At 36.0% G+C, this 26,603-nt stretch overlaps 2 protein-coding genes across 6 annotated transcripts in view; both read left to right on the top strand.

The window, feature by feature from the left end:
- Positions 1-11,783, top strand: part of Sol1 — a 161,017-nt gene extending 149,234 nt beyond the window's left edge. For all 5 annotated transcript variants that reach the window (XM_066300473.1, XM_066300472.1, XM_066300475.1 and 2 more), the window contains 8 exons: positions 6,254-6,440; positions 6,739-6,929; positions 7,130-7,337; positions 8,331-8,578; positions 8,797-9,902; positions 10,034-10,514; positions 11,319-11,469; positions 11,531-11,783. In XM_066300473.1, the coding sequence (XP_066156570.1) occupies positions 6,254-6,440; positions 6,739-6,929; positions 7,130-7,337; positions 8,331-8,578; positions 8,797-8,855 (893 nt within the window). In that variant the 3' untranslated portion in view covers positions 8,856-9,902; positions 10,034-10,514; positions 11,319-11,469; positions 11,531-11,783. The remainder of the gene's footprint in view (positions 1-6,253; positions 6,441-6,738; positions 6,930-7,129; positions 7,338-8,330; positions 8,579-8,796; positions 9,903-10,033; positions 10,515-11,318; positions 11,470-11,530) is intronic.
- Positions 11,784-12,866: 1,083 nt separating this feature from the next.
- Positions 12,867-26,212, top strand: LOC136348958 (uncharacterized). The gene is made up of 9 exons (XM_066300159.1): positions 12,867-13,000; positions 20,300-20,649; positions 20,785-22,035; positions 24,478-24,865; positions 24,922-25,307; positions 25,357-25,473; positions 25,525-25,679; positions 25,737-25,899; positions 25,952-26,212. Exons 2-9 carry the CDS (start codon positions 20,491-20,493, stop codon positions 26,195-26,197), a joined length of 2,865 nt encoding a protein of 954 aa, XP_066156256.1. The 5' UTR covers positions 12,867-13,000; positions 20,300-20,490; the 3' UTR covers positions 26,198-26,212.
- The last annotated feature ends 391 nt before the right edge of the window (positions 26,213-26,603 follow it).

Below are 26,603 nucleotides of genomic sequence, written 5' to 3'. Positions count from 1 at the left end.
TTTCATTAAAAGTTGTTTCAACGTTTACTTGTCATACATCGTTAAATTTAGAAAAATATTTTCCGTCACAAAATGTAAAAAAACACGGAGTTCTACTTGAAATTTTGAAGTTGATGCTTCAAGCAGAAAACTTGAGTTTAAAAAATCAACTGCGATGCCGCCTAATGGCCTGAAAAATATCATTTTATTCCGTTTTTAATTAATCGAAATCGGTCATAAATAACTGAGTTATAACCTCGCCCGGCTTTTCTAGACATCCTGTTTTAAATAGATTTCATTTCAATATTGCGCAGGCGCACCTCGTATCCGTACCAAATTTCTGATCGTTTCTCGGGGAACCGCCTCTCAATCTTCTCTCATCTAAACTTTGAAATTCCAGACCTCTTTCACTTAATTTTAGTTCCGTGACCGCAAGTTAAAAGCCATAGTTGTGGTTTTTTAACTCGAAATTCGCTATTTTTATGCTCATTGAATATAATTTCTATGGGAAGTTAAAAGAGGGCTTTGCGCTACAAATCCGATAAAACTACTTTTGTATCCTTTCGGGGATGACCATTAATTGAAGTCTAAAAGAGCACATCTATAAGCATATGAGATGAAAACATGATATCTCTACTGTTCAGCCAAAAGAAGTTAATTCGCCGCAAAGTAAAAAAATTATTATAATTTTTTCCTGTAGTACCGATATATGAGACCAAACCCCCTACACCAAACTGATTACTTAATAATATGCCCTTAAATTTTCAGTCACCACATTGTCAAGAAACTTCTGGATCACAACCTTTTCCTCAAATTGTTTAGCGAAACTAATGCTTGCAGTACAGCAATGGTCCTACATGCGATATTAGTGGCGTCAAGAACAAAATTTGGTTGAGAGTGGAAATTATCCTGTAACGCTGCTGTCAAAATAATATCATTTGGCGCATGACCTACCTAAAATAAATAAGAACTGACTCAGATTATGGGCATAGCATATAAGCTGAAATAAGATGTTTCATCGAAGCAAGGTACGGGCGGATAAAGGCGAAGATACGTCGTTTTTTAACTCCAAATTCAAAATTTTTGCATCCATTGTGGTTCGGTGGTTAAGAAATCAGTTTTCCAGGAGTACAGGCGAGAATACTGTATTGAATACTAAGGTAATAATACCACTGTGCAACCAACAACCGTCATTCGCCACAACGACAAAAATTTATTACTATATACATCGTACTTGCCAAACTACGTCACTGAACGACCAAACCAATAATCCGCCCTTAAATATTCATTCGCCACCCTGTCAAGAAACCTCTGGGCCATCATTTTTTCCACCAAACAAAATTCGAAATAATCGCAACAAATCGGGATTACTATCCCCTCAAACAAATTATAATCTTAATTAGCACTGACAACTACCAGTTTGTATAGTTTTAATGAATTTACGATAAATTAACTGAAACGCTGAATACCCGATCAAATTGCCATCCCCCTCACCCGAAAATCGACACAAATGCAAATTAAAATTAAGCTCACACGATTATGCATCAATGAAATATTTAGTCACGAATTGTGTCCGATTATTTGCATAAGCAAGAACGATGAAGCGTGGTCTTTTTCAAACTGTTCATAATAATTGATTATTCTTCTTCAATTCAACTCTACACAGAGTAAATTTAGTCGGGAATTAATCTAGAGCATAGGCTCTGCAATTTAGGTGAAAGCTGACCAAGTTCGGAACGGCTCAAATCCAATCGGGAATGCATGTTGTATACAAACATGGAAATAAATCGTCTAGTTGAAAAGAAATCGATATTTGTTTTAACGAGAGGAGGGATCGGATTGGCATTAGTGATTGCTTAAATGTGCCCTATTAATTGGTATTGGGAGTTTTGGCGAAAAAATATGTCACCGTGAATTATTTTCATGAACTAAGATGGATGGAGGTTCAAAACGAGCTGTTTAATATTTCGAACATACTTCGAAAACAGGAAACTGTGGTTAGGGCTTGTGTAAAAACTGGAAACAAGGACAATACGTGCCGGAAATTTAAAAACTAGGCCATTAAGTACCGCCTGCAGTGTGCAGATGGGTGGAAACAATTTTATTTTAATAATTTAACAGCTTGGTAGCAACTTTTCTGAAGGGCCTTATTGTATAGAATATAAAATCTAATCAGAAAATTTACGAGGGCGTTCGAGTTTGATTCAAATACGACATTTACTAAAAACTGAACCATAAAATTTGTAATCTCGCAGCGGTCAAGAAAATCGCCGAAACTAAACGCATAAATTTTATGAAAGTCCATTTGTGGGGAGTCCTTAAGCGAACAATGAATTTCCTGCTTTTGCAAAGAAAACACAAAGTATACAATATATCATCCCAGATGTTGCAGCAAGATAAAGATGTGTCGTACGCGAGATATAGGGTCACGACTGAGCATCAATCCAGGGTTTTTGTTTAGATGATCAAGCGAAATCGGAATTTTCTTGGAGGCTTTTATTTTACAAAAAATGTCACAATGGATGTTCTTGCTGGTGGCTTAAAAAATGATTAAACCGGGAAAAAGGAACTTAAAACTTATTAAAAAGTTAAACCTAATAAGTTTAATGCATTTAATGGTATCAAATTTCTTTCGCCATTAAGGCAAGAAAGGACCTTTCGGTTTTCGTCAAAGTACGATAGGTGGAGCCAGCCAATTTGTAAGTAATTTCGTCACTTATGGCTACCTACTAAATAATTTAATCGCCATCGTGTCAAGAAATATTGTTCATGTTCCTTTTTATATATGTTTTATACCAATACACAAAGTATTTTCTATTTCCCAAGGTTTTTCTTCAATTCGACAGATAATGCAGTCAAAAGCTTAAATATTTTTAATCGTCTTGCTTGTGGATGTAAGTCTGGGTTAATTGCCCGCTCGCCAAAGTTTACTTAAAAAGTCCCGCTGTAGCTCATTAAAAACCTGAAAGGCTGGGTAATAAGATTAACGTTCAGAGATGGCGTTTTCGCTTGCCTTCCGTGTTCCGTTTCAATTTTAAAACTGGAAATAATTAGATTTTTTCGGGCCTCTTTAGAGACGATCCATCAGAGAAAATATCAATAGAATAGTTCTTGCTTGAGCGCTGTTTTTGGCACCTTTATTATATCTCCTCTAACCGCGATAAAGCGCATCTAGAGCTGCGGCATAAATTAACCAAGCGTTCTCAAGTTTTGCGCCCTTAATTAAAGGGCTGCCGTGCATAAGTCCTCAATTTATACAAAAACACAACTTCCAACCATTAACTTACAGACCGAGTAAACGTATTGCAAAGCGGATTTCAAACTTGCCATTCCTTGGAATTCTGCATGAATGTTGACGGTCATTTATCTTTCCAGGAATTTCTTGCATTTATTAGGATTTCGTGTTCCGGAGCTGCTACGTGACGTCTACCTTCGCTTTGCAAGTCCCAGTTTTATTGTTATTCGAAACTTTACACTCAAAAATAAGTTCTTCGGAACAATGGGTAATAATCCCCTGCACCAAAACTGACACTGAAAAAACCCTAAAGTTTATTATTATAAATTACAGACGGTAATCTAGCTGTGAACTGGAATTAATCCTGTTAAATGTTAGTTTTCCCTGGGAAATAATAAAAGTTGTTTTAATTTAACTTTACATTGAACAGCGACCTTTATGGCCGACCCTGCTTTGCTTAAGCTGAGGTTGAAATAGAAGTGTTTTAGAGTAAATTTAGAGTGAGGGAATGAGATTAAAATAAGAGAGAAACAAATGTTATTTATGAAAGGAAGTTTAGGTAGAAACACCGGAGGCTACAGAAATTGCAGTTATGCTATTTTAAGTGCACTCATTTACTACAATGCTGAAAATACTCTTAAAGCTAATTTTGTTTAGTACATGCGCCATTAAATCAAAAAAGAGAATCGTGCTGAATAAATTGCGAAAAAAGTTCAAGGTTAGCGACACCTTCCTTGGAGAATTTTTTAATATCACAGTTATCTGTCTAACAAATCCTATTCACCATAATATCAAGAAATTTTGGCGTGAATTGAATTGTTTCACAATTCTTGCCCTTCATCGCTCTGTTCGCCGTATTAACTTGATTGGAATGCGCTTTATCCGGAGATTTTGTCCATAAACAATATGATTTCCACAATATCCAAATTTCAGTGAAAATAACTTTCAGCTTGTTGTAATTTTGGTCGCATACTGATTGACATGTTCATTAATCATCTACAAATGTTCGCATTTGACAAAACACAATGCCTAGTCGTATCAACTCTGGTGCACATCAATTCACGTGATGGTGAATTAAACAATGTTTTTTTTAATAACTTTTTACCTAAACTCTGCGTAACACCTACATTGCCCAGCAAATGCTCTAATAAATGTTTATAAATTTCCATTTAATTCATTCTTTACGCGATGCTTTTCACTTGTATACGTTGTCTGAATAATAGAGAACCCCTGGGGCTACACGCTCTGGCATGGCAATAAGATTTATCGTCATATTTTTGAATGCGAATAACCATGATATGCTGTTAGTGGCCCTCAGCTTAAAAAAAAATGTGGTTAAAGCCTGGAGAATACACGTGAAACTCACAGTAATGTTAAGATGAGTTCGCGGTTCTTATTTATAGTTTAAGATTTATTGCCAGTCTGACTGGCTAGATATTTTACCTCAAATATTCACTACTGCATTAGAAAATTGCAAGACATTTGAGACATCCTGGGCAAGTGGTAGAACTTCAGGAAGGTCTACCAGCATGAATTTTAAATTTTGGGATTGAGTTGGGACGTAAAAGGTGCTGAATCTTAACAGTTTAGTTTTTTAATTCACTGGAACTTATTACGTTTCTTTATACGAGTTGGACGAGGCGGTTTATCTTTCTCTATCTATTCGTGTCATTCAGTTCACAAGATTTAAGAGACCTCAAAAATTCACATTGAGGTGGTTTGTTGATCTAAATTAGGCCGTTATTGATGGCTTCCATTGCAGTTGAAAGGGTATAAGCGAGTAGGGAAGGTGTCCTTACAATGAAGCAATTTCTGAGTAATGAGGTATTCTAATAAAAAAATAATTTTTAATACCGAATATATATTTTATATTAATCACAAGTACAGGATGTTCCCTAAGTACGGTACATAACTTCGGGAGCGTATTTTACAGATAAAATAAAGGTAATTTTGTTGTATAAACTATATCCCAAAAATGCTTCGTTGCGGAAATACAGGGTGTGAAAATTTTATTGTCTGAAATTTAATGTCTCACGCACAGATAAATAAACGGTGTTGGTGACTAGTGAAATGTCGACAATTTCACTACCAAACAGGCAAGTACATAACGAAAAAATTCATATTTTCATACAAGTATTTCTTCTCTTAAGAATAATTAAAAAGAAAGAAAAAATTTAGCTACAATGTTTTTTATTTATTTACTCGAAAACGGTGCGTCGTACGAAAAAAAGTCAAGGAACCTTTTTTCTTCCAAATCGAACACAAAATTAAAAAAGGAACAAAATACTGGAAGAGAACAATGGCGTACCATATTTTTCCTTTAAAATATCCAGCAATTATCCTGCCCGCACGCCACTGGTTACACAAAAGCCATTGTTTTTAGCGTAAAATACGCACTGTTGCTAACTCTTAAACCCTGCAAAATTTCATTAAAATGTCTCAAGTAGTTTCTGAAGTATTTAAAAAATTGTAATTTTTTAAATAAATTTGCACACCCTGTATTTTCGCAATGAAGCATTTTTGGAATATAGTTTATATAATAAAATTACCTTTATCTTAGCTATAGAATACGCTTCCGAAGTTACGTACCGTACTTAGGAAACACCCTGTATATAAGCAGCTGCAAAACCTGCACGCTATTTTTCTCTTTAGCTTGGTCTATTACTGCTACCATTTTCAACACATCGTCAAAAGAACAACTGCAGATTACTACTGCAGACATATATCAAACTTGGAGACCAATAATTTAGTTGTCATGAGAGATACAAATTTCGACGAAACACTAAATTATAACCCCATTCTTCTACTTTAAATTATCTTGCTACGTAACGCTACCAAATATTTCATTCAAACAAAACAAATTGTAAAAGCCGAAAGAGGAAGAGGCAAACTTTAGAGTTTTAACTTTTCGCCATTACTTGTTAGATGGCGCCAACGTTTAAGAGCAACTACTGTCCCTTCATCATTTATTGTAAAATGCAACATTTGCTATTTAAACAGATTTTTTTTTAATTTGCAAAATTTTGAATTTTGTTTCAGGTTCCAGCTGTGATATGGGAATAAACAGCGACACGAACAAAAATGGCAGTATAATGAGTCCACAGTATCCGTCGCCTTATCCAACAAAGACCACATGTAGATACGATTTCCAGGGCAGGGGGAAAGAAAGGGTCCAAATCGTTTTTCACGATTTTAATTTGTATATTTTAAACGACAATTCCAAAGAGTAAGTTCCACCTATCAATGTGATTTCCGTGAGATTTCTCTAGAGATTTGAAAAGCAACCGAAAAACATAATTGAAAAAGCCTTATTGGATTTTACCAAACAATAGAGAATCAGCGTTCTATTATTTCGGAACCTCGACACTAAACTGCAAACACACATTGCAGAATGCTTTACAAAGCACACAATAGACAATCACAAGCGAACATTGTAGTCAATAAATTAACACTAATGAGCTTTAGGTTTAGGTAGCAGCCACAAACTTTTGAAGTTCTATATCTGCGTATCTATTTACTTTCAGTTGTGAACATCAAGATTCCTTAAACGCATTTGTACATATCGATGGTCGGATGGAGAAAATAGACTCATTCTGCGGCTCAAGCGTGCCTAAACCTGTGATGTCGAATGGGCCTAGACTAAAACTAGAGTTCCAAAGTTTGTACGCTTCTAGGTACTCTAGAGGATTTAATGCCACGTATAGTTTTACAGAAAGTAAGTTCATTTCGGTTGCATATTCCACGTAATACGTATGTAATTATTCATGGAGAAGTTTGTTACAAAGTTCTAATTTTATGGTTGAATTGCTCAATTTTCCGCTCCATGTGTGCACCCGCATTATTAGCGCGAAATTTTGCATAATGGGACTGTAGGCACGTTAATGAAGTTTCTTCCACCTTTACCGTTTTTCGTAGATTTTGGAATTAAAATTGGTAATCAACTGCCCGACTACCCATGTGCCTTTGCCTTAAACAGTAATGAAGCAAAAACAGGATACTTTCACAGTCCGAACTTCCCAGGTTTCTACCCCAGAGACACGGAGTGTCACTATTTTTTTAACGGGAAGGACAACGAGAAAGTTCACTTGCATTTCAATTATTTCGATGTCGAGGGAGTGCTGCCGTAAGTACATTGATGTAGCTGAGCAAAAAATATCCTCCATAGGTGTTTACAACAAGTCACCGAGTTACTCTAATAACAAAACGCTGATTAAAATTCAGTTGTGCACTTCTGGCAGAAATTAGCAACTTTGCGGGAAAGTGTGCAGTTTCTTAGTTTTAAAACTTAATAACTTGCCGAATTTCCATTATCACGAACTTCGACGGCTGTTTTTCTTAGTTATTAAAACGAGAATGTAATTTATTACATAATGGATAGCATTGAAACAACTACGAAAAGAAACAACTTTGGGAAGGGAGGGTCTAGGACCGACTGAAAGTTTGATCGTTAAATCGTCGGATGATTAACGTCCTTTTTAAATAGGACGGTTCGCTAGAAAGCTAAAGTTTGGTGTTCATTAAATCATACCACGTCAACGACCTTGGGTCCAACATCTCCTGGGGCATTTATATCGATCCTAGTCAGAATAGAGAAAACCCTTCACCAGAATGTCAAGAAACTTAAATCTTAAACTGCTATTTTCTTCATTGTTTAACAGATGGCACCACACATACGCCTTTAACATTTTAACTTCCGTTTAATGTAATCTAATAGATAAGGCATCTGCATTAAAATAGGACGTTAGCACGTTTCGACCCCCATGGGCTGGTTTACACTTTTCTACGTTTTCTTAAGCTCTCACATTAATGGTGAAGCAAACGTTAAAAATTCAACGGCTCCCGCATTAAATTTGCATACCACAAGGCCCCTATTATTGACCGTTTAGTGCTATCTGGGGTTCTTACGAGACTTTAAACGCCAAAAAAGATTTTTTACCACATAAATCCTGTAGTAAATTAAATGCAAGAGCACTCGCTTCCATAATTGGCCGTTCAAGATTGAAACACATCCGCAAAACCCCCTTTGCAGAAAATTAACTAATAAGCTTGAAGTACCTATAAAAATTTACTGCCCTTCTAGGACACAGATCAGATAAGGAGAAATTGTCTTTTTTAGTTGCGAAGCAATTTCCGCGAGCGACTACTTGGAGTTTTCCAACTACATGGCCAGAGACCGCAAATACGACAGACATTGCGGTCAACTGAAACCGTTCGATGTGGAGTCCGATAGGAAGTTCTTTAGAGTCACCTTTAAGTCGAATGATAGATTAGATGGGACTGGATTTAATGCCACCTACCAGTTTTTGGATAAAGTGGAGGCTTACAGACCGTCACCCACTACCAGCGGTGGAACGAAACTTTTAGGTGAGCGAGAAAAACCGAAATAAAGCCCTATTGATCGAAAGATAATAAGGATTTTTAGTACATCATTAATCTCGAAAAATCCATAAAACAACAACAAAACTCGGATAAACGGGAGGATTTTCGCGAGCAAATGGGCCCCTTAGTTGGTGCTGACGTATCGAATTTTCCCCCCATTTTTTAATATTTATCCTCGGATTAGAAGTTGTGTCGTTTTCCAGGCAACATTGCTCTGTATGTGATCTCAATGTGGCTCCAATCTGGAACACGCCAGTTCTAAAATCCTGAACCTAATCCCGGATTAACTTCATCGAGGTGTTATGTCAAAAATGATTTTCAATCTAACTAAAGCCACAACATGAAGGATTCTCTGCACCATAATGGAATTACAGTTCTCTAATTTTCTTAAAATAATTGTATATAACATGTTTCCCATTATAGTCGATCCTATATAAGTATTTCCAGAGGTCGAATTTAATGTAAAAACTGTATGAAGCCCTCAAAACTGTACACATATCTTAGATCTGTAATAGAGTTATTAGGAAATGTTTTGATGTCCGGCAGGCCTAATTTGATTAAATTTTATAGCTGTTTTGAAATTTTTATTGTCTGTTGTTTGTTAGGAAATTTTACTTGTAAAGCAATAACCAAAGTCAATAATGTTACAGTCAGGTTGTTGAAATGCCAAAATATCATATTTTTTGTTAATATACATATTTCAGTTTTCATAATTTCTCAGTTCACTCTTCACGTATAAATGAATCTGCTAGTGAAGTGTACATTACTCGAAGACGTAAACTTTGAACAAACGGACCCTTTGTACATTTTGAAGTATGATGCACAATAAGTAATAGATACTTAGTACTTGTTTAATACATTGTTTTTTTATTCCTCAATATATCCAAAGAGGATGCGAAACGTAGATTTATACAGCTGCCAATCTCACATAACAAGCCAAAGTAAATAATACAATCAAACGAAATGAGCGATGAGTTCGTGAATTATAGGCAAAACCCTCACGATAGCACCTCAATGGCTACTTGTAACGCGTCACGACCTAATTAAAGATACAAGAATTGATAACGACAGAACTTTGTACCTAAAAGGTGTTTTACAGTTAATCTTTAGTAGCTAGAGAGCAGAGGTGGATGCGGCCGTGGAGGCATTCTGGGCTTTGGCACTGTTAACTTCTTCAGCTGTTACTGTCAAGATCCAGCTGCAAGGTGGAGCTGTACTTTAAAAAACATAAGGATTTGAGGTAACAAGAGGAGTGGTTGCTTCAAAGGAGATTAACGAGATGGGTGAAAAATAAAACGGAAAAATCGAGGTAAGAAATTCTCTGGTATTTTTATTTCTTAGAGTGTTACTAAATTAAGAACGTTTTCTTCAATGTAATGTATCTATCGTATGTTCGGTTAGTACCATAACTGGGAATATTGAAACGTTCTAAATCGGCAGGCCACACTAGGAAACAGCAACCCTGCAACGCACATTTGTCTGGGTGTCTGATACCGGGATTAACCCACACATTAGAATAATTAGCTATAGACGTTGTTGCCAAACTGTGCTAAAAAGCTAATGGATATTTTTAATGAGTGAGAAATTTTTCAATGGTGACCGGTACATCTAACTCGGTTCATCCAGACTCGCCATCACAATGAGAACGTTACAGACAATGGCTTTCAGTGGCGGATTAGCTCCTCCGGAATTAACCAATCACGATATCAGCGTGAGTATGTTGCTGATGTCTGCTTGATAAGTCTAAAAATGTACACATATGTATTTTTAACAATATATTCTAGGGACAACCCTTGACTGGTCCAACGGACAGTTGGAAGATTTGACCACGTTGAGAACGAGCGGTCCAGTCATTACTAGATACGCTTTTAGAAGGAAAATCTTGAAAATTATGTTGTCCGCGGCATGTGACAACTTATTGGTGAGTGAATTACAGGACAAAAATGTGAAAATCAAATCGAATGTAATCCAGCTTACGTCCTGTCAATATGAAAAGCTCTAGGGAAATTTGGGAGAATTTCGTCGTTCCTGCGTCTCGAAGTCTCGAAGATTCCTCGGTTATTTGGAATCTAAGTCACGCGACACATAGATACAGGGTGTTTTTTTTTTATAGGAATGATAGGGATTTTAATACGATATATTTCGCTGGTGCGTCCACATAAGTTCAAATAACTTACAAAAAATCTTAAAAATACATTTTTTTTTGGTATTTTTTGCACCCCGTGTAGGTTGAAATTTTACTCGCACAGAGTCAAAAAGTTGTAAGCATAAGTATACGCAGTTTTAACACGTGAAGTTCTATTCTGTGAATATCTAAAACTTTGTCTTCTACGTGGTTTAACGTGCAAGGTGTCGGGTTTCTAGTCAAACTATCATATAATCGTGCTAATTATCAGAGTTTTAAGACAACGCTTTATCTTGTTGAACATGATCTATTCAAGTGTTCACTATAGTTAAAATCTCTTGGCACTTAAAGCTTTTTTCGCCCACCTTGTAACTCACGTAATGATAGGACAACACAATTCAGCCATTATATGCAAATTTAAAAAAATCCTTGAATTAATCAAACGATTTTTGAATTTAAGAATGTGTTAATTTTAATGTAGCTGATATGTTAGTTTAAGGTAATTAAAATAAAAAAAAATCAATTTCTCCTGATTAATGCTATTTCCCAATTTAATGATTTTATTAAAGGATAAAATGTATTAAATGTTTCCCATTTCAGGCAACGTACCATTATTCTACGATGGTGGGTCTCATAAACCTTAAAGAACCATCAAATTAAAGGTTGCAGATTTCAAGCTAAAACGGCGTTTTGAAATTGATTTCAATAATCTCCATGCCTTTGCCGATGATATGGACGTTGCTAATATTAGGTAAGCTTCCGTAACATGTAGTTTCTTAAAATATTTATAGAACACACATCACCTTTCCAAGTCCATTAAGGTAGAAATCACAGGATTAAGGCCGTTCGACTGTCTGGCTGATTTGATTATCGAATCTATAACTGAGGTGTTCCATAATATTATCTTAGAGGCCATCGACGTAGCCCCACCGATCCCGATAAATGCCGCTGTGGATGCTGCTAATAAGAGAATCGATGGACTTTTGGGAAGGAATTCTGCTGAGGTTTTAATTCAGTAGAATGGTTTGTAATTTAAACTGAATAAATAAAATGTTCTAAGTGCGACTTTACCTTTTTAGCTCTCCTTTTCGCTTTCCAATTCTCTAGTTTTTATGCCATACGAACTCAATCTCGCAACATGTCCTCCTTATGAAGGAGAGTATTCCACTCCGTTTATGAGTCAAAGGTTCGCCCCGGAGGAAAAAGGCGACTTCGAAGATTTTGCGTCTAAGTGGGGTCATTCTATATCTGATTTAAATTTAAAAAATTTAATCCATTTTTCGACTGGTTTTCAAAAAGTCACGCATTCTTCCAACCCAACCTCTCATTTCTTTTACTCTGTTTCGTCTAAATGTACTACTATAAAGGCTTCATTTTAAGCTTTCTATGCCCATTATTGTCCAAATACCTTATAGATTTCAGAGCTTTCAGACATAAACCAACAACACTGCATTGTTCGTTTGGCTTTGTGAGCTGCCACATTTAATCAAACCCACATCAACGTTGTCAAACTTGCGTTCTTTCTCCTCCTTCCTGAATTGTTTATGCGTTAAATCACAATTTAGTTTAAATCTCCAATCTTGAGAACGCGATCTTAAGGGTTCCGTTTGTACTTCTTGATCACCGTTTACAGAATATTTCCCTGCATTTCTGGATCTTTTTCGGCGAAATGACAACGCTGCATCGTTCGTTTGTTTTGTGACAGCTGCCATATTTGTTTACTCTCTGAATTGTTTACACTTCAGTCTCGTAAATCTCCGAAAATATCGTGTAAAAATATTACTTTGAACTTCTTGATGGGAAAAGTATGTTCCATTCCGTCCACTCTATAGAAAATGGGTCCTATTTTGTGGGCTTAACTGGAACTGTTTGGAAGGCGTTTTCCTCAGATTACACTTCCAATCTAAATGAGTGCCAAAACAATAAAGATTTTTCACCTTTCTCAACAAACGCGATCCACTTCTGCAACTAATAAATCAATAGTGAGGATGTGCGTTTAGCAATCAAAGTAAATAAACACTAAGAAGAACCATACTACCGTTGTCGAGTAATGCGTTTCCCCCTTTAATCCCCGCCACTGAGTTTACACCATAATTGCACTACTCCAAATCAAACAATTAAATCAGATTAAAAAATCAAAATTGCTGATGAATCTTTTCGAAAGATGTCAGACGATCTCATTCAGTGTCGAGTTGTTATCGGAACCAAAGCAATTCGGTGGTTCTTCAAGTTTGCGAAGTTTTTAAATTTTTCTCAGATTTTTTTCTTCACATAAATGTCAGGTACGTAAATTGATTTTTGATCATTTATTTGAACAACGTGTTGTCATGTTTTCTGCTTGTGCGTTAGAGGATGAGAAATGGTTTGTTACACGTTTCGCCCCTCAAAGTACTGACCCGGGAGTAGGGGACCACTGGGAATTTATTTCTTAAAATTATTTTCACGGAGGGCAATCGGATTCGAATGTAATTCAGAACTCAAAAACCGACTTCGTCTCTAATTAACATTACAAGTAAAGAACGCCTCTGCGAGTTGTTGGTGTTTGGATTGTTCCCAATCCCTGAAGCAACAGCTCTATGGTACGCAACCAGGCATACACCTCAGCTCACGAATCGCTACGTTTATTCCACAATTAGCCACCAATTTGTTGAACTAATTGTTCTGGACATATAATTATTTTATTGTGAATTCTTCGGCAAAGCTTCCATGTTTAATCAATTTGCACTTGACCTACTTGTCCCTCGTTCTAACACAGGAGCCTCACATTTGAGATATTCTGTATAAATTTCGACATTCAATTCCACTTATCCGTGATGAAAAATTTAATTTCCTTCATTGTTTGTAAATTGCTACCTCCACTGCTTTCTCTAAACTTTCCATGCAGAAAGACTATATATAGCATGTAGGGTTGCAGCCTAAAAGGCCGTATTACGGTAACCGGCTGGCTATGCAAACGCAGTCATTTGAAAATACGCTGTAGTATGCAATCAGACATACATAGATCTCCGCTCTCGAGTGATTACGTTTCTCCAAAAGATTATCCACCACTTTGTCGCGATAATTTTTTTTCATGGTCAATTATTTGATTATGAATCCTTTTACAAAGCTTCCAGGTATGGCCAATTCATACGTGATGTGCTTATCTCTTGCACTACTTCCCCTGCCGCTTTACTCTTATGAAAACGCCTCGTTTATCACCTGAATGTGAAAAATAAGTAATGCGAATTTTTAGTCTTCTGGTTATTTCTTTAAAATTCGCTTCTTTTGGTTAATTCTATTCGTCGAAATGATAACTTATTCGACATAAGCAATTGAAGGTGCTTCGGAAAACGTAATATTGCAATAAATGCGGCAATTTTCAATTTGACGGACATTATTTTTCATCATATCTCAGAATACAAATTTCTCAAGTTACCTGGTTATTATATTCAGGTGACGAAATATTTGGAACATCCTGAGTAAATTCTGAAACCCTACTCCACTTATCTCTGATGAGAAATTTCGTTGCCTCATGATTGCTTTTAATAGTACCACACCATCTGTATTCTCTAAATTTTCCGTGAAAAATTTCCCCATATGTGGAGTTGGAGTTTAAAGGGCCGTGTTGCACCAAGTGGTCGGCTATGTAAACGTAGTCGCTTGAAAACGCTCCGGGGTGTACACCTCAACTCACGAACGGCTACGGTTCTCCCATAGATTGAGGACCGATTTGTTGCAGTGATTTCGCCGAAATAGCTTCGTTCATCGATTTTGCATTCGATTAAATCTGAAACAGCAATATTTGACCAATTCGCACTTAACAGTGTATTTTCGCCACCCCACTTGAACTGAGGAAATAAACAGAGAACTCAATTGTTCTCAAAACCCTTGATACCACCTAAGGACAAAAATATCACAGAAGATGTTTCATTATAAATACCGTGACGCATAAATTACAAGTGCTTGTAACTTGAACGAAAACTTGTTGGTGAACTTGATATAAAAATAATATGTGAATGAAACATAATCGTCAAGACCTGAAACAAGGAATAACGGTCACATTATTTACCTAATCGCACCTGTATGTTTATCAGCTATTTCAATATTTGTCAATAGTTGTTTTATAATCAATTACTTTGTCTTCTGTTGAACAAAGACTGGTTGAATGTACCTCCTTCTGTTTTGTGTAACAATTTTTCAAATTCAGTGTTGCAATTTTCTCTTAAATTGCGCTTAACTACGCATAACTCTTAGAAGAAAATTCAATCTCTTTCAGTTATATTTATTGTTTTTCTTTTCAACACTTAATTGATTTCTCTCACGACTTTTGTTAGCGATGGTTTTCATCAGCTGCCTATAACGTTGTTTTACTCCACACTTATTACATAATTAAGTAATAACGTTATACAATGCTTAAGTGCCGGGACAAGTCGACCGGTATTACTACAAACGCCAAAAAAGCATCATAACGCTTACAGAAATCAATTTTTAGCTCATTTTGTATTATAGTACACTTATCTCTCAGTAGTTCGGTCGCTACGTGCTATTTGAATTTTCAGTGTTTTTTAATTATTGTATTAATTTATTTTAATTTTTTTTAATTCAAAGTAAGTGGCAGTTCATTCAGATGCAAACGATTTACTAAACGAAGTGGAAACGCCACTGTTTTGTAAGTAATTCGATAGGCTTCAAATATGTATCTCTTTAAATAATCCTGATTTAATTTTTTTCTTCATTCAACTCATGGGCGTCGGTAGGGGGTCGGAAGTTTGAGCATCGCAACAACGTGTTTGGCGTTAAGTTCTGATGCGTTGGGTGGGATTTATGGTACAGGTTTAGTCATTAATTAAAAAAAAAAAAAATGTTTCCCGCTATCATGGCTTGATGAAACTTGGGTTCGTGCTGAAACCGGCCACTTTAAATCCAAGTAAAATATTGTCAAAAAAGCGGCACTTCCGATTATACTGAAAGTAGCTACCAACTTCATTAAGTTAAATGGAACCCCCTAATTTTTGGTCATTTTCGGATTCCCCGTTAAGCTTTAAGGTCCGCTTATCTAAAGTATCTTATGTCTAAAATTTACCATTTCCCAGTTATATCAGAAAATCAAAACACTTTAACAGCCGCAAAATCCCACGGATATCGGCATTGTGCGCGAACTGCTATAAATTTTGAAGTCGATGCGCTGGGGCTCAAACAGGGCCTAATAAGCTACGTTTGGAAGCATTTCAATTCGATAAAAATTTTTCTACAACCCCCGAAATATGCGTCCGAACTTGCATGATTTCAAATCTCAATAACTTGCTTTTTTCAACCGGAACATCCTGTATCTCAAAGCGTTTTCAAGATTAGAATTAAATTCTGCATCAAATATTATCAGGATTCTCTAGACCGATTCTCGACAGGGTGTCCCATTTCACAAAAGCAAGTTATTGAGATTTGAAGTCATGCCAAGTGGCACGCGTGTTTCGAGGGTTGTGAAAGACTTTTCATCAAATTGAAATACGTCACAACGTAGTCTTCTTTGAGCCCCAAAACATCGACTCCAAAATTCGAAGCGGTGAGCGCAAAGTATCAATTTCCGTGTAATTTTGCAGCTGTAAAAATTTTCAAAATTTTCTCATATAACTCGAAACCGGTAAATTATATACTAGATAAGACACTTTACATAAGTTAGCTTTAAAATTAAAACATAATTTGAAAATTTGAAAAATATAAAAATTAAAAAATTGGTAAAATTGGATATAACCAGAGTGCCGCCATTTTGAAAATATTTTGCTTGAATTTAAAATAGTCGTTCCTAGCCTGAAACCAAACTTTATTGATGCATAATAAAGAAAAGTTAGAAATCTTCTAATAAACGACTTGCGTGACTAACCCTGTACACGCCACTGTTCATATTTAATTTAATATGCTAAATTCTAATCTTCTTTGTGAAAAATCGCAAGCGTACTTACAATTTAATGTAAATAATTTAAATCCTATTCACAATATTTTAGATTATACTTTGAAAAAATGGTTCAAGTTAAGTATGTATGATTCATGATCTGCCCCTGTCATACGTTTAATGTGAAGGATAAAAGTGTTTTTTGCAAAGTCTGAAGATTCGACACTAAGCAGTCAAATGTCATAGGCGTCGCAAGTCACAACCTAAACACCCACTCATTTAATAATATATTTAATAATATGTTTAATAATATATTTAATAATATATTTAATAACCGATTAAAACTAGCAAATTAAGGACTACATTCTAAAAAATGTATATTAGTTGTAACGATGCTGATACGTCACTGTGCTTTGCAGAACTTTGTAGGCTAACGATGTTAATAAATTTCGAAACTTCAACTTCTTGCCCTCCAAAGTCATAGGCGTAGACGTAGTTAGTTGGAGTATGAAGCAATATGAATAAAATTAGAACAAAAAATTTTGCCATCGTATCTTGAAAAATTCGTAATGGTGTTTCGAACGGTATTGTACTACCGAGCTTTATATACATTTAGGGACTAAGAAAGTCCGAAAATTTTTAACATTAAGTCTAAAATCTCATTGGCGTAGACAGCCTGATTTTGAACATTTTTTGCTTCAAGGAATTTGCAATAAGAACGGTTACACGCCACTGCGTTTTGCAAAAATTTGTGCACTTGTGCTATTTTTGCGAACTTCGAAATATCAATGTTTGGTTCGTAATGAGTCTTAAGAACTTAGACGTAGTTCGCCCCAGTTCAAAGGGTTTAAGAGTAAAATTCAAATCTACGAGCTACCCACCTTGTTTTTTAAATTTCATGATAGTGATAAAGGAATTTGCTTGAGTTTGGTTCTCAAAAAGTCATAGGCGTAGTCGAAATGAGTACAAATTTAAAGCACTTTCAAAAAATTTAAGCAAGGAATTTTGCAATGACGTTTTTAGCAAATTGACAATGTGTTATGGGCTACGATACACCACTGTGTTTTGTATAAAATTAGAAATTAAAGATGTATTTTTTTCAAGAATATAGCTCTCGAACCTCATTGGTGTCGAGGTTCCGAATATAAAGATTTTGACGACAACTTAATGTACTCTTTTGATAAAATTTTGAGAAATTTATATTAGTGTTAAGAACAACAATGCACCACCGTGGTTTATATGCTCAAGACGTCTCTGTGAATGTCCCAAGTTTTAACTTTAGCTCTGAAAACTCATAGGCGTAGAAAGTCGGAATTTTAATACTTCCGTGAAATAATAAAATCATAAAATTTGGCCGTCACATGTCGAAAATTTTGTGGGAGCTTCCATGCTTGGGCAAAGTGCAAAATTCATTTGTTTATAATCATTGCATGCATTGAAGAAGCCTCAAATTCAAATATTTACTTCGATTTTATCTGTGGTAACGAGCGGTTGAAATCGATAAGGAATTTGTCTTGAACACTGTAAAGGGTAACATGGAACCCGCGCAAGTACCACGCACAAATAAGATCTGCTTAAGCCTAAAATTTAGAAATTTATACGCAATCATAGGCGTAGGAATCCATGAGGATCCAAAGTAAGTAGGTACTTTCATCTGGCTGATATTGAATGAGGATCCCTGTAAGTATCTCTCTCCTCGTCGAGATTCGATATGAAATCTGAAACTCACTTCCTTTTAAACTAAATAAATTGCTCTCTATAATGACTACTTTAAGGCTCAAAAACCGTACTTTCAGGTGAAGTTTCACGTGATTCTAATTGGTACCTACCTAACTTGAAACGGTCGCAAAAATTTATTTAATCTTAAGAGGAGCGTTTTAAGGGGGATTTTAAGTAGAAAACATTTTTCGATAAAAACATTCCTCGCTTGATCAACATAAGATCGCACGCAAATAGATTTTATTTGATAACATCCGGGCAGATCTGTTTACTCTGCGTGGCACTGTCCGGATTTGCGACCGATGGATCGAACGTTATTGTAGCTGACGCTATAATGTTATTGCTTTAGCTACCTTACCAGATTGACTAGAGTAAAACTTTGTAATATGAACCTTTTTACATGTAAATAATCACATATTTATAAAAACAAGTAGCACCTGCATTTGACACTCACAGATTTCAATAAACACCCAACTGAATCCGAACGCATCAAAGTGACAAGTTTAAACTAATCTGTGTTCGCCATATTGTCAAAAAACATTGTTTTGCGTCGACTTAGAATGATTTTTTTTTCTAATTTAAACAACAATACGGAGTACAGTGCAATAATATACGACACATATCCATTGAGGTTTTGACGTAAATAACTAGTGGATTAACCCTGAACAAGCGCATGTTCCAAGGACAATGACCAGTAGATCGAATTTTAACAAATGTATTAGTTTATGGCCACAGCAAGAAAAATGCATGATTAATATCGCTTTTATAGGATTTTTGTAGAATTTTCTAGTAACAATAGGTAGCATATGAACACATACGTCATATATAAACATGTACATATGATCATACAGCGTGTCCGGAAAGAATGTTGAAATATTTTGAGATGACACTGTAGAGACTAAAATAATAAAAAAAGTTCTTATAAACATACCTCAAAAATTGGTTCTTAAAGGAGTTAGAACCTCTTAAAGAGGAAATTATGAAGGTGGTTTTTTCGCAATCTTTTCGAAACGATTTACGCTAAAATTGTGAAATTTGCTATATTGTAATAAGTTATAATTGAAACTTCTTTTTTGTGTTAAATTGCAGGTTTTAGTCGGGAGCCTCAAATACGGGGGCAACACATGTAAATGTAGCCCTAACTATTTTTTTTGTGACATTTCTTAATTTTTGTAATCAATCTACAGAGTGTCAAATATTTTCAAGTAAAAAAGTTATTTCGTCTCGTTAAGATAGACTGTTTTCCAGGAAAAGGAGTTTTATAAACCGATGCGCGATTAAATGGAAATCGAAATGTATCTTAATAAACATGGCAAGTCCCCTTGTTATAGAAATAGTTTTTTTAGCCAACAATAACAAGAATAATATTATTAAAGATTTATGAATTTATTTTGAATTATTTTATTTGTGAATTGTTCACGTGAAATACTGAAAATGACCCCCGTCCATCTCAGTGCATCCTCTAAGTCTTTTCTTTATAGATTTCGTTGTCCGTGTAATATGCATCCTTTTATAAAAACTAATTTTTCCGCAAAGCGAAAGGAAAATGAGAGGACTTTTTCTACTTAAAAATATTTGCGATTAAGTAATTTGATTTGAAAAGTTTATAAATGTCAAACAAACAACTTAGGGCAACATTCACGTAGGAGACCCGCTGTATGTGACGCCCCTGACTAAAATTCCCAATTATTAACACAAAAGGAGTTTTCCCATTCCAACTTATTACAGTATACTGAATTTTATAATTTTAGCGCAAACCGTTTCGAAAATGTTCCGAAAAAAACACCTTCAGGGTTCCCTCTTTAAGGGGTTCTAGCCCATTGAAGAAGAAACTTTTGTAGCAGGTTTATAGGAACTCAATATTGTTATTTTAATTTCGAAGTTCACCTCCCAAAAATATTTCAACGTTATTTCCGGACACCCTATATTTGTAATGTCGCGACTATGGCGAGAATCCTTCTCTAAGGGTTAATATAAAAATTTTATTTTATTTTAGGAAATTTTTCTCAATCCAAGGCGATGAACAACGAATGCTCCTACATCTTCGCAGTAGCCAAAATCCTTTGTTGTTACCGACTTTGTTGTGGCCTTTGTTGTGGCTGTCGATGTTAGGCAGAACTTAACTCCTATATAATATATTTAACTCTTATTGCGAGCCAATCCCTGTCAATTTAATATACTATAACAATGGAGAAGGAGTCTAAACTTGCCATCCAACCCGACATCTGTTTCAAGATAAATAAGAAACTTCCGATCAAACTCTACGTAGCCTACGGCTTGGGACATATACTCAATGACGTCTGTGCTGCTCTGTGGTTCAGTTATCTCCTGGTGTTTTTTCACTATGTAAGTAAAAGAACTTGAGTACCGGACAAATGAAATGTTACAAGGAAATATTAGAGCCGAATTTGCAACTGAAAAAATGTTGCATTTTTCAGCACCTTATTATTTCAGCACTAACCTCTTATTACCATTTCCAAGGTACTGGGCTTCGAAAATGGCCAAGCCGGAATACTCCTCCTGGTGGGCCAAGTCGCGGACGCCATCGCCACCCCCTTTGTGGGCTACAACTCAGACAAATCTCGCGATTGGTGGATCTATCGATTCGGCAAACGCAAAGTATGGTACTTGATGGGAACCATCTGTGTCATCTTCACATTTCCGTTCATATTCTCGCCCTGTATCAACTGCTCCTCCTCCTCCGCATTGTTTCAAATGTTCTACTACTCCTTCTTTATCACGTTGTTCCAGTTCGGATGGGCGGCGGTTCAGATCGCCCACATGTCCCTGATCCCGGAAATCACCTCTAATAAACATGAGCGCACTAGACTGGCTGCAGTACGCAATGGGGCTACTGTGATGGCTAGTGTGCTCGTTTATTTGGTCACTTGGGGAATTCTCCATATATCTGGAAGTAGCAAAGATAAGCTAGGTCCGGATCATGCGGTCAAGTTCCAGTACATCGTTTGGTCGGTCATGAGCTTTGGCATGGTTTGTTCTATTATTTTCTATCTTATGGTCGAAGAGCCATCTACGACTACTAATGGAAACGAGCAAGACTCCTCACCGGCCCTCAGCTTTAAGAAACTCTTCTGCAATCCTAATTTGTATTTCGTAGGAACCGTATACATGTCCTCGAGGCTATTCATCAACTTAACCCAAGTCTTCATTAGTCTCTATCTCTCTGAGAGCCTTAACATGGTTGCTAGCGCGTTGGCCTTAGTGCCTCTAGCCATATATATTGCAAGCTTTGTAGCCTCTTTCCCAGTAGGCTCAATTACAAAAAAAGTGGGCAGAAAAGCTACTTTCACCATAGGGGCTGCTGTGGGCATTGCCGGATGCATTTGGATACATTGGGGTGAAGGGGAAACTTACACCACCTACTTAATTTTCTTAGTGTCCTCCCTCCTGGGGGCAGCCTCCACTGTAGTACTTGTATCCAGTCTGGATATCACCACAGAGTTAATCGGGTCCAAAACAAGTAGAGGCGCTTTCATCTATGGGATTATGAGTTTTGCCGATAAGCTCTCCAATGGGGTGGCAGTGGAAGTTATACAGGGGGTGCATAAGGATGGAAATATAGCGTTTTACAGAGACGTTTTAACTTACGTGTGTGGGGGTGCGTTGGTGCTGGGGGTGGCCGCAGTCATGATGATTCGAAACAACAAAGAGAATCAGGAAAAGAACAATTCAATGGAAAGTTTGGCTGAAGATTCTATAAGCACCATTACATAACCCCTTGGTTTATACATTTATTTATGTTATTACTAAATATATAATAATAATTTTGTGCGTGTTTCATATTTCTCAATTACCTTTTATCGTGAATACATCCATATCAGACACGCACTTTCCTGTTGCACAATGTACTACTTGACATTTTTCCTCAAGCTTGATATTAATGAAGTCTGATTATGGAAATTATTGATAAACAAAATTTGGCACTAAAAGTGTTTGCCGACCTTCAATAAGTTCAAGTGCTTAAAATTTTTATTGAATTATTAATGTCGAAACAATAATACCGGGTGTCTCAAGAAAACGGGCGAAGCTATAACTCTGTTATTTATGAATGGATCTTGATGAACTAAAAACGAAATAAAATCATATTTTTCAGAATACCAAATAACGTCGAAGTTGATATTTTTAAACTCGACTCCGTCTGTGTGCCGACCTCAAAATTTCAAATATAACTCCATTTTTTTTTTTTGCCAAAAAATATTTTTCTGAATTCGATGATGTATGACAAGTTCATGTTAAATCAATTTTTAATTGCAAAAATTGGAAAAATTTAAGTAACATGAGTCATGTAACCACCTGTATGATTGTGAGGTCATATGCATTTCGTTCCATCTCATCCTATTGTATTATCTTGTACAAAGGCCCCCGGCACCATGGACCAGTGGCGTCCATATGAAATCCAGCGGTTATCGTCGCGGTATTAATTGCTTAAACTTCAAAAAAAACGTGATTTGCATTGAGAATGGAAGCGACTTCAAAATGCTGCGTCACTCGGCCCCTCTTGCCATTTAAAGAGTTTGAAGGGGTGGCTCTGGGCGCTAAAGAGATGCAGAAATTACTTCGAAACGAAGATAGAGTTTGGTCCGCCCTCAATTTAAAACTGACACATTTTAGCATTTTTTCCCGCATTTGGACGAAATCGGAAAAGTGAAGAGGTGAAAATTTTAATTCGAACACCCTGTGTTATGCAGTGAGGTAAAATTCCAAAAATATATTTTACATAACAAATCAAACGAACGACTAATAAAAAAATTAAACAATGAGAAATTGATTCGTTAGGGAATGGTAGGGGAAATAAAGCGACAAAACACGAAAATTCTCTAGCATATATTAATTATATTAAGTAATAGTCTGATGCAGCCGTACGTCATAGAGATTTCTTTCCAACTGCGGAACTCAGCCTTCAGATGGTACCATCCCAAATGACTCCTGTTAAGATGTACGAAGGGCATTCTGTAAGTGCGTGTGTTTCGAACAATCCAAGGGAGCAACATTGAAGAAATATTTTGAACTTCAATGAGTAACCACAAGGAAACTGTAAAAATTTAGGAAGTTTTCATAATTCCGTTAGTGAATCGAAACACGCATTGAAATTCTTTTCTTTTTTTTTAATCGACGTTTCGACCGTATATTAGCTGTTTTTAAGGACTAAAACTCATATAACTAAACAACAAACGACATAATCACGAAACGTGCAGTGAAGTGCAAAAACTCTAAAAAATACTAAATTTAAACATTTTTCAAAATTTTGAAAAGAGTAGAAAAGACAGTGTAGTCATTGGTGACATCACTTTTTTTAGGTTTTAAACTCAAAAAAACAAATTTTTGAAAATATATATTTTTTTAATTCGACATCTTGTGGTCATGTTATTCAACTATTTATTGCTCCCTTGTAGGCGTTTTAACCCTAAAGAAAACCAAATATATAGATGAAACGGTGTTTTAAAGCAACAAGTAGCTTCACTGCTTGTCCGAACCCGCTAATTGACTTGCTGACTTCGATCTTGAAATGCAAACTCAATAATGATAAGTATTTATCGTAACATTTGGATGGATGAGTCCAGCTTGGAGGACCAGAAACATTAATTAAAAATCTAAATTTGCCGCCTAGTTTTCCTCCTAAAGCCGGCGTTTAAAGTTTACATAGGCAACCGAAAACACACGAATTTAAAAATTTGATGGTTTAGAACGTGATCCAGTTAACGAACTGTTTAAATCTCGCAAAAGCTCTATCAATTACTCATTCAGTAAAAGATTAATCCCCAAAAGCCTACATGATATAAACGATCGTTGATTTGCTAAAGACACATATTAATGTTTATTCTAGTTTAAGCAAATATTTTGTATAACATAATAACACACGATTAAAACAATAACAGTTTGTTTAGGTTGGAATCTCTCTCTAGATAATTCTGCTGTGGGCGTTCCTTGAACGATTGATTTAGGGCCCATCCCTCTTACAACAATTATCCCCTTTAAAAAGTATTAGTTCAAGAAGTCTTGCAATTAAGCGCCATAATTAAAAAAAAAATTAATGCCTCAAAAGCGCACTTATACGTGTGTATTTTCCCGTCTTGAAACAGTTCAAACAAAAACAAAACTTGATTTTCATTAATGCATTCAGAGGCGAACAATTATTGATCCAGATAAGATCAGGAAATATCCATTACTACGATTGAAAATGCTCACACACTGTTGAACTGTTCAACGGTGAAGAGACGCATAGTTTTGAGTACACCGATGAGGGTTCTGAGTAAAATAAAATCGGAGACTTCGATCAATATAGAAGAAAGCAATGTGAACCACCTGAACATGTACAGAAGGTCCCCGAATTTCCATGAAAACATCCGATTTGCCCTGGTTCTGTCGCAATGCTTCGGTGTTATGCCCCTGCACGACGTGGGGAAACGAATTGAGGATGTTAACTTCAAGTTTATGAGTCTTAAGTTGTTGTACTCGCTTATTCACTTTGGGTGCGTGTTAGCTACTGGAATTGCTGCGATCTTAAAGCTAGCGCTGCATGGATTCGTCATTGACGAGACTTGTGAGTATCAATTAAAGGACACTACAAAACCGCACTTATTTATGGTTCTTTTTCAGCTATTACAAGCTTTTATATCTTCAACTCATTCGCATCAATTTACTTCATCTATCTCGCCTATAAGTGGGGCAAAATCCTTAAAGAGTACTCTTACGTGGAATTCTCCATGAGGAACTATAGCTGCAACAAAAACATCAGGAGGCTCAACATTTGGACCTCGACGTTCTTCATGTTCTTCGGATTAAGTGAGTGTTGCTGTCGGATTATATGTGTGATATTCAATGGTTTTTTAGTCGAGCACATATTGTTCGTTCTCACAAATGTCGACCATACCTTAAGATGCGAGAAACACAGGCAATTTCCCGTGGAAATTTATTTCGGATGTGCTTTTCCTCAGTGGTTTACTCTGGTGCGGTACTCGCATTGGGCTGGAGCATTAGTAGAGGTAAGGGTCGGTGTTATTAGATCCCCGGCCTAAAAGAGTCTTTCTGCAGTTTACGAATTTTATCAGCACTTTTACGTGGAACTTCACGGATTTGTTCATAGTTTTGATCAGCATTTCGCTAAGGGAAAAATTCAACCAGATATCAAATAAAATCAAACAAAGCAAGGTGAGTTGTAAATAAATGAACTAAAATCAATGTTTTGAAAAGAGTTTTTAGAATCCGCCAGTTAAATTTTGGAAAGAGATTCGCGAGGACTATTTCAGAGTTTCGAACTTGACTAAATTGGTCGATATTCAGATCGCCGGCTTGGTTTTAATTTCCTTTTTGAACAACATACTTTTCCTTTGCATTCAACTCTACAACAGCATTAAGTAAATAGGTACTTGAGGGTAGTAAAATCTGAAACTTAGGAAAGAATGATTCTGTAGAGAGCGGGACTCGATCCTGGATAGCATTTACTTTTTCTACTCCTTCGGCTACATAGTTTTCCGGCTCGTGGCAGTTTCCCTCTACTCAGCCACTTTAAACGAAGCTGCAAGAAAGCCACTCAAATATCTGTACTCAATTCCCTCAGACGACTATACCATTGATGTGAGGAAATTCAACAAATTGTTAAATTCGTCTAATACAAATTTATTTTTAGGTAAGCCGCCTCATAACACAAATTAATTATTTACCCAACGGAATTACTGGCCACGGATTCTTTCTGATCACCAAAAACTTTCTCTTACAGGCAAGATCGTTTGTTAAATTTTGTAAATTTATAGTAATTGTTGATGTTTTAGGCGGCAGCTACAGTTGTAACGTTCGAATTGATGATTTTTCAGTTTTCCCCTGTGAAACCAAGCAATACAAACACATCTGCTACAAACTTAACCAGAGCTTGTAATTGCAGTCTCAACATTTTTCATACTTAAATTAGATGTATTTTAAATATGTGAAGATAATTATTGTTAATAACTAAGTAGTCAGTTAAGGTATGGCAGTATTTTATTAATTGGAAACTATACTGTTTGGTTTAAGAGAAAACAATAAGCAATTACTTCCTAAGATTTCGTCTTAAAACTTTCCCAAACGTCCAAACGCCCTAATGATAAAAGTAAAGGAAAATTTTCTTATTGTGGTTTTTATAACCCGTTTTTCTTTTATAATATGTATACCCAATACATTCGTTGGCAATTTTAGAGATCATTTTGCTGTGTAAACGCACTCACATAACTAATGATAATAATCGTATATCTAGTTGTGTGGAGACTATCTTGAGAGTTTATGTTAACTGTTAAATTCAAATTCAG

The sequence above is a fragment of the Euwallacea fornicatus genome, chromosome 36 (assembly GCF_040115645.1).
Source record: "Euwallacea fornicatus isolate EFF26 chromosome 36, ASM4011564v1, whole genome shotgun sequence".
Taxonomy (NCBI): Eukaryota; Metazoa; Arthropoda; class Insecta; order Coleoptera; family Curculionidae; genus Euwallacea; species Euwallacea fornicatus.
This window is presented reverse-complemented; position numbering and strand designations above follow the sequence as displayed.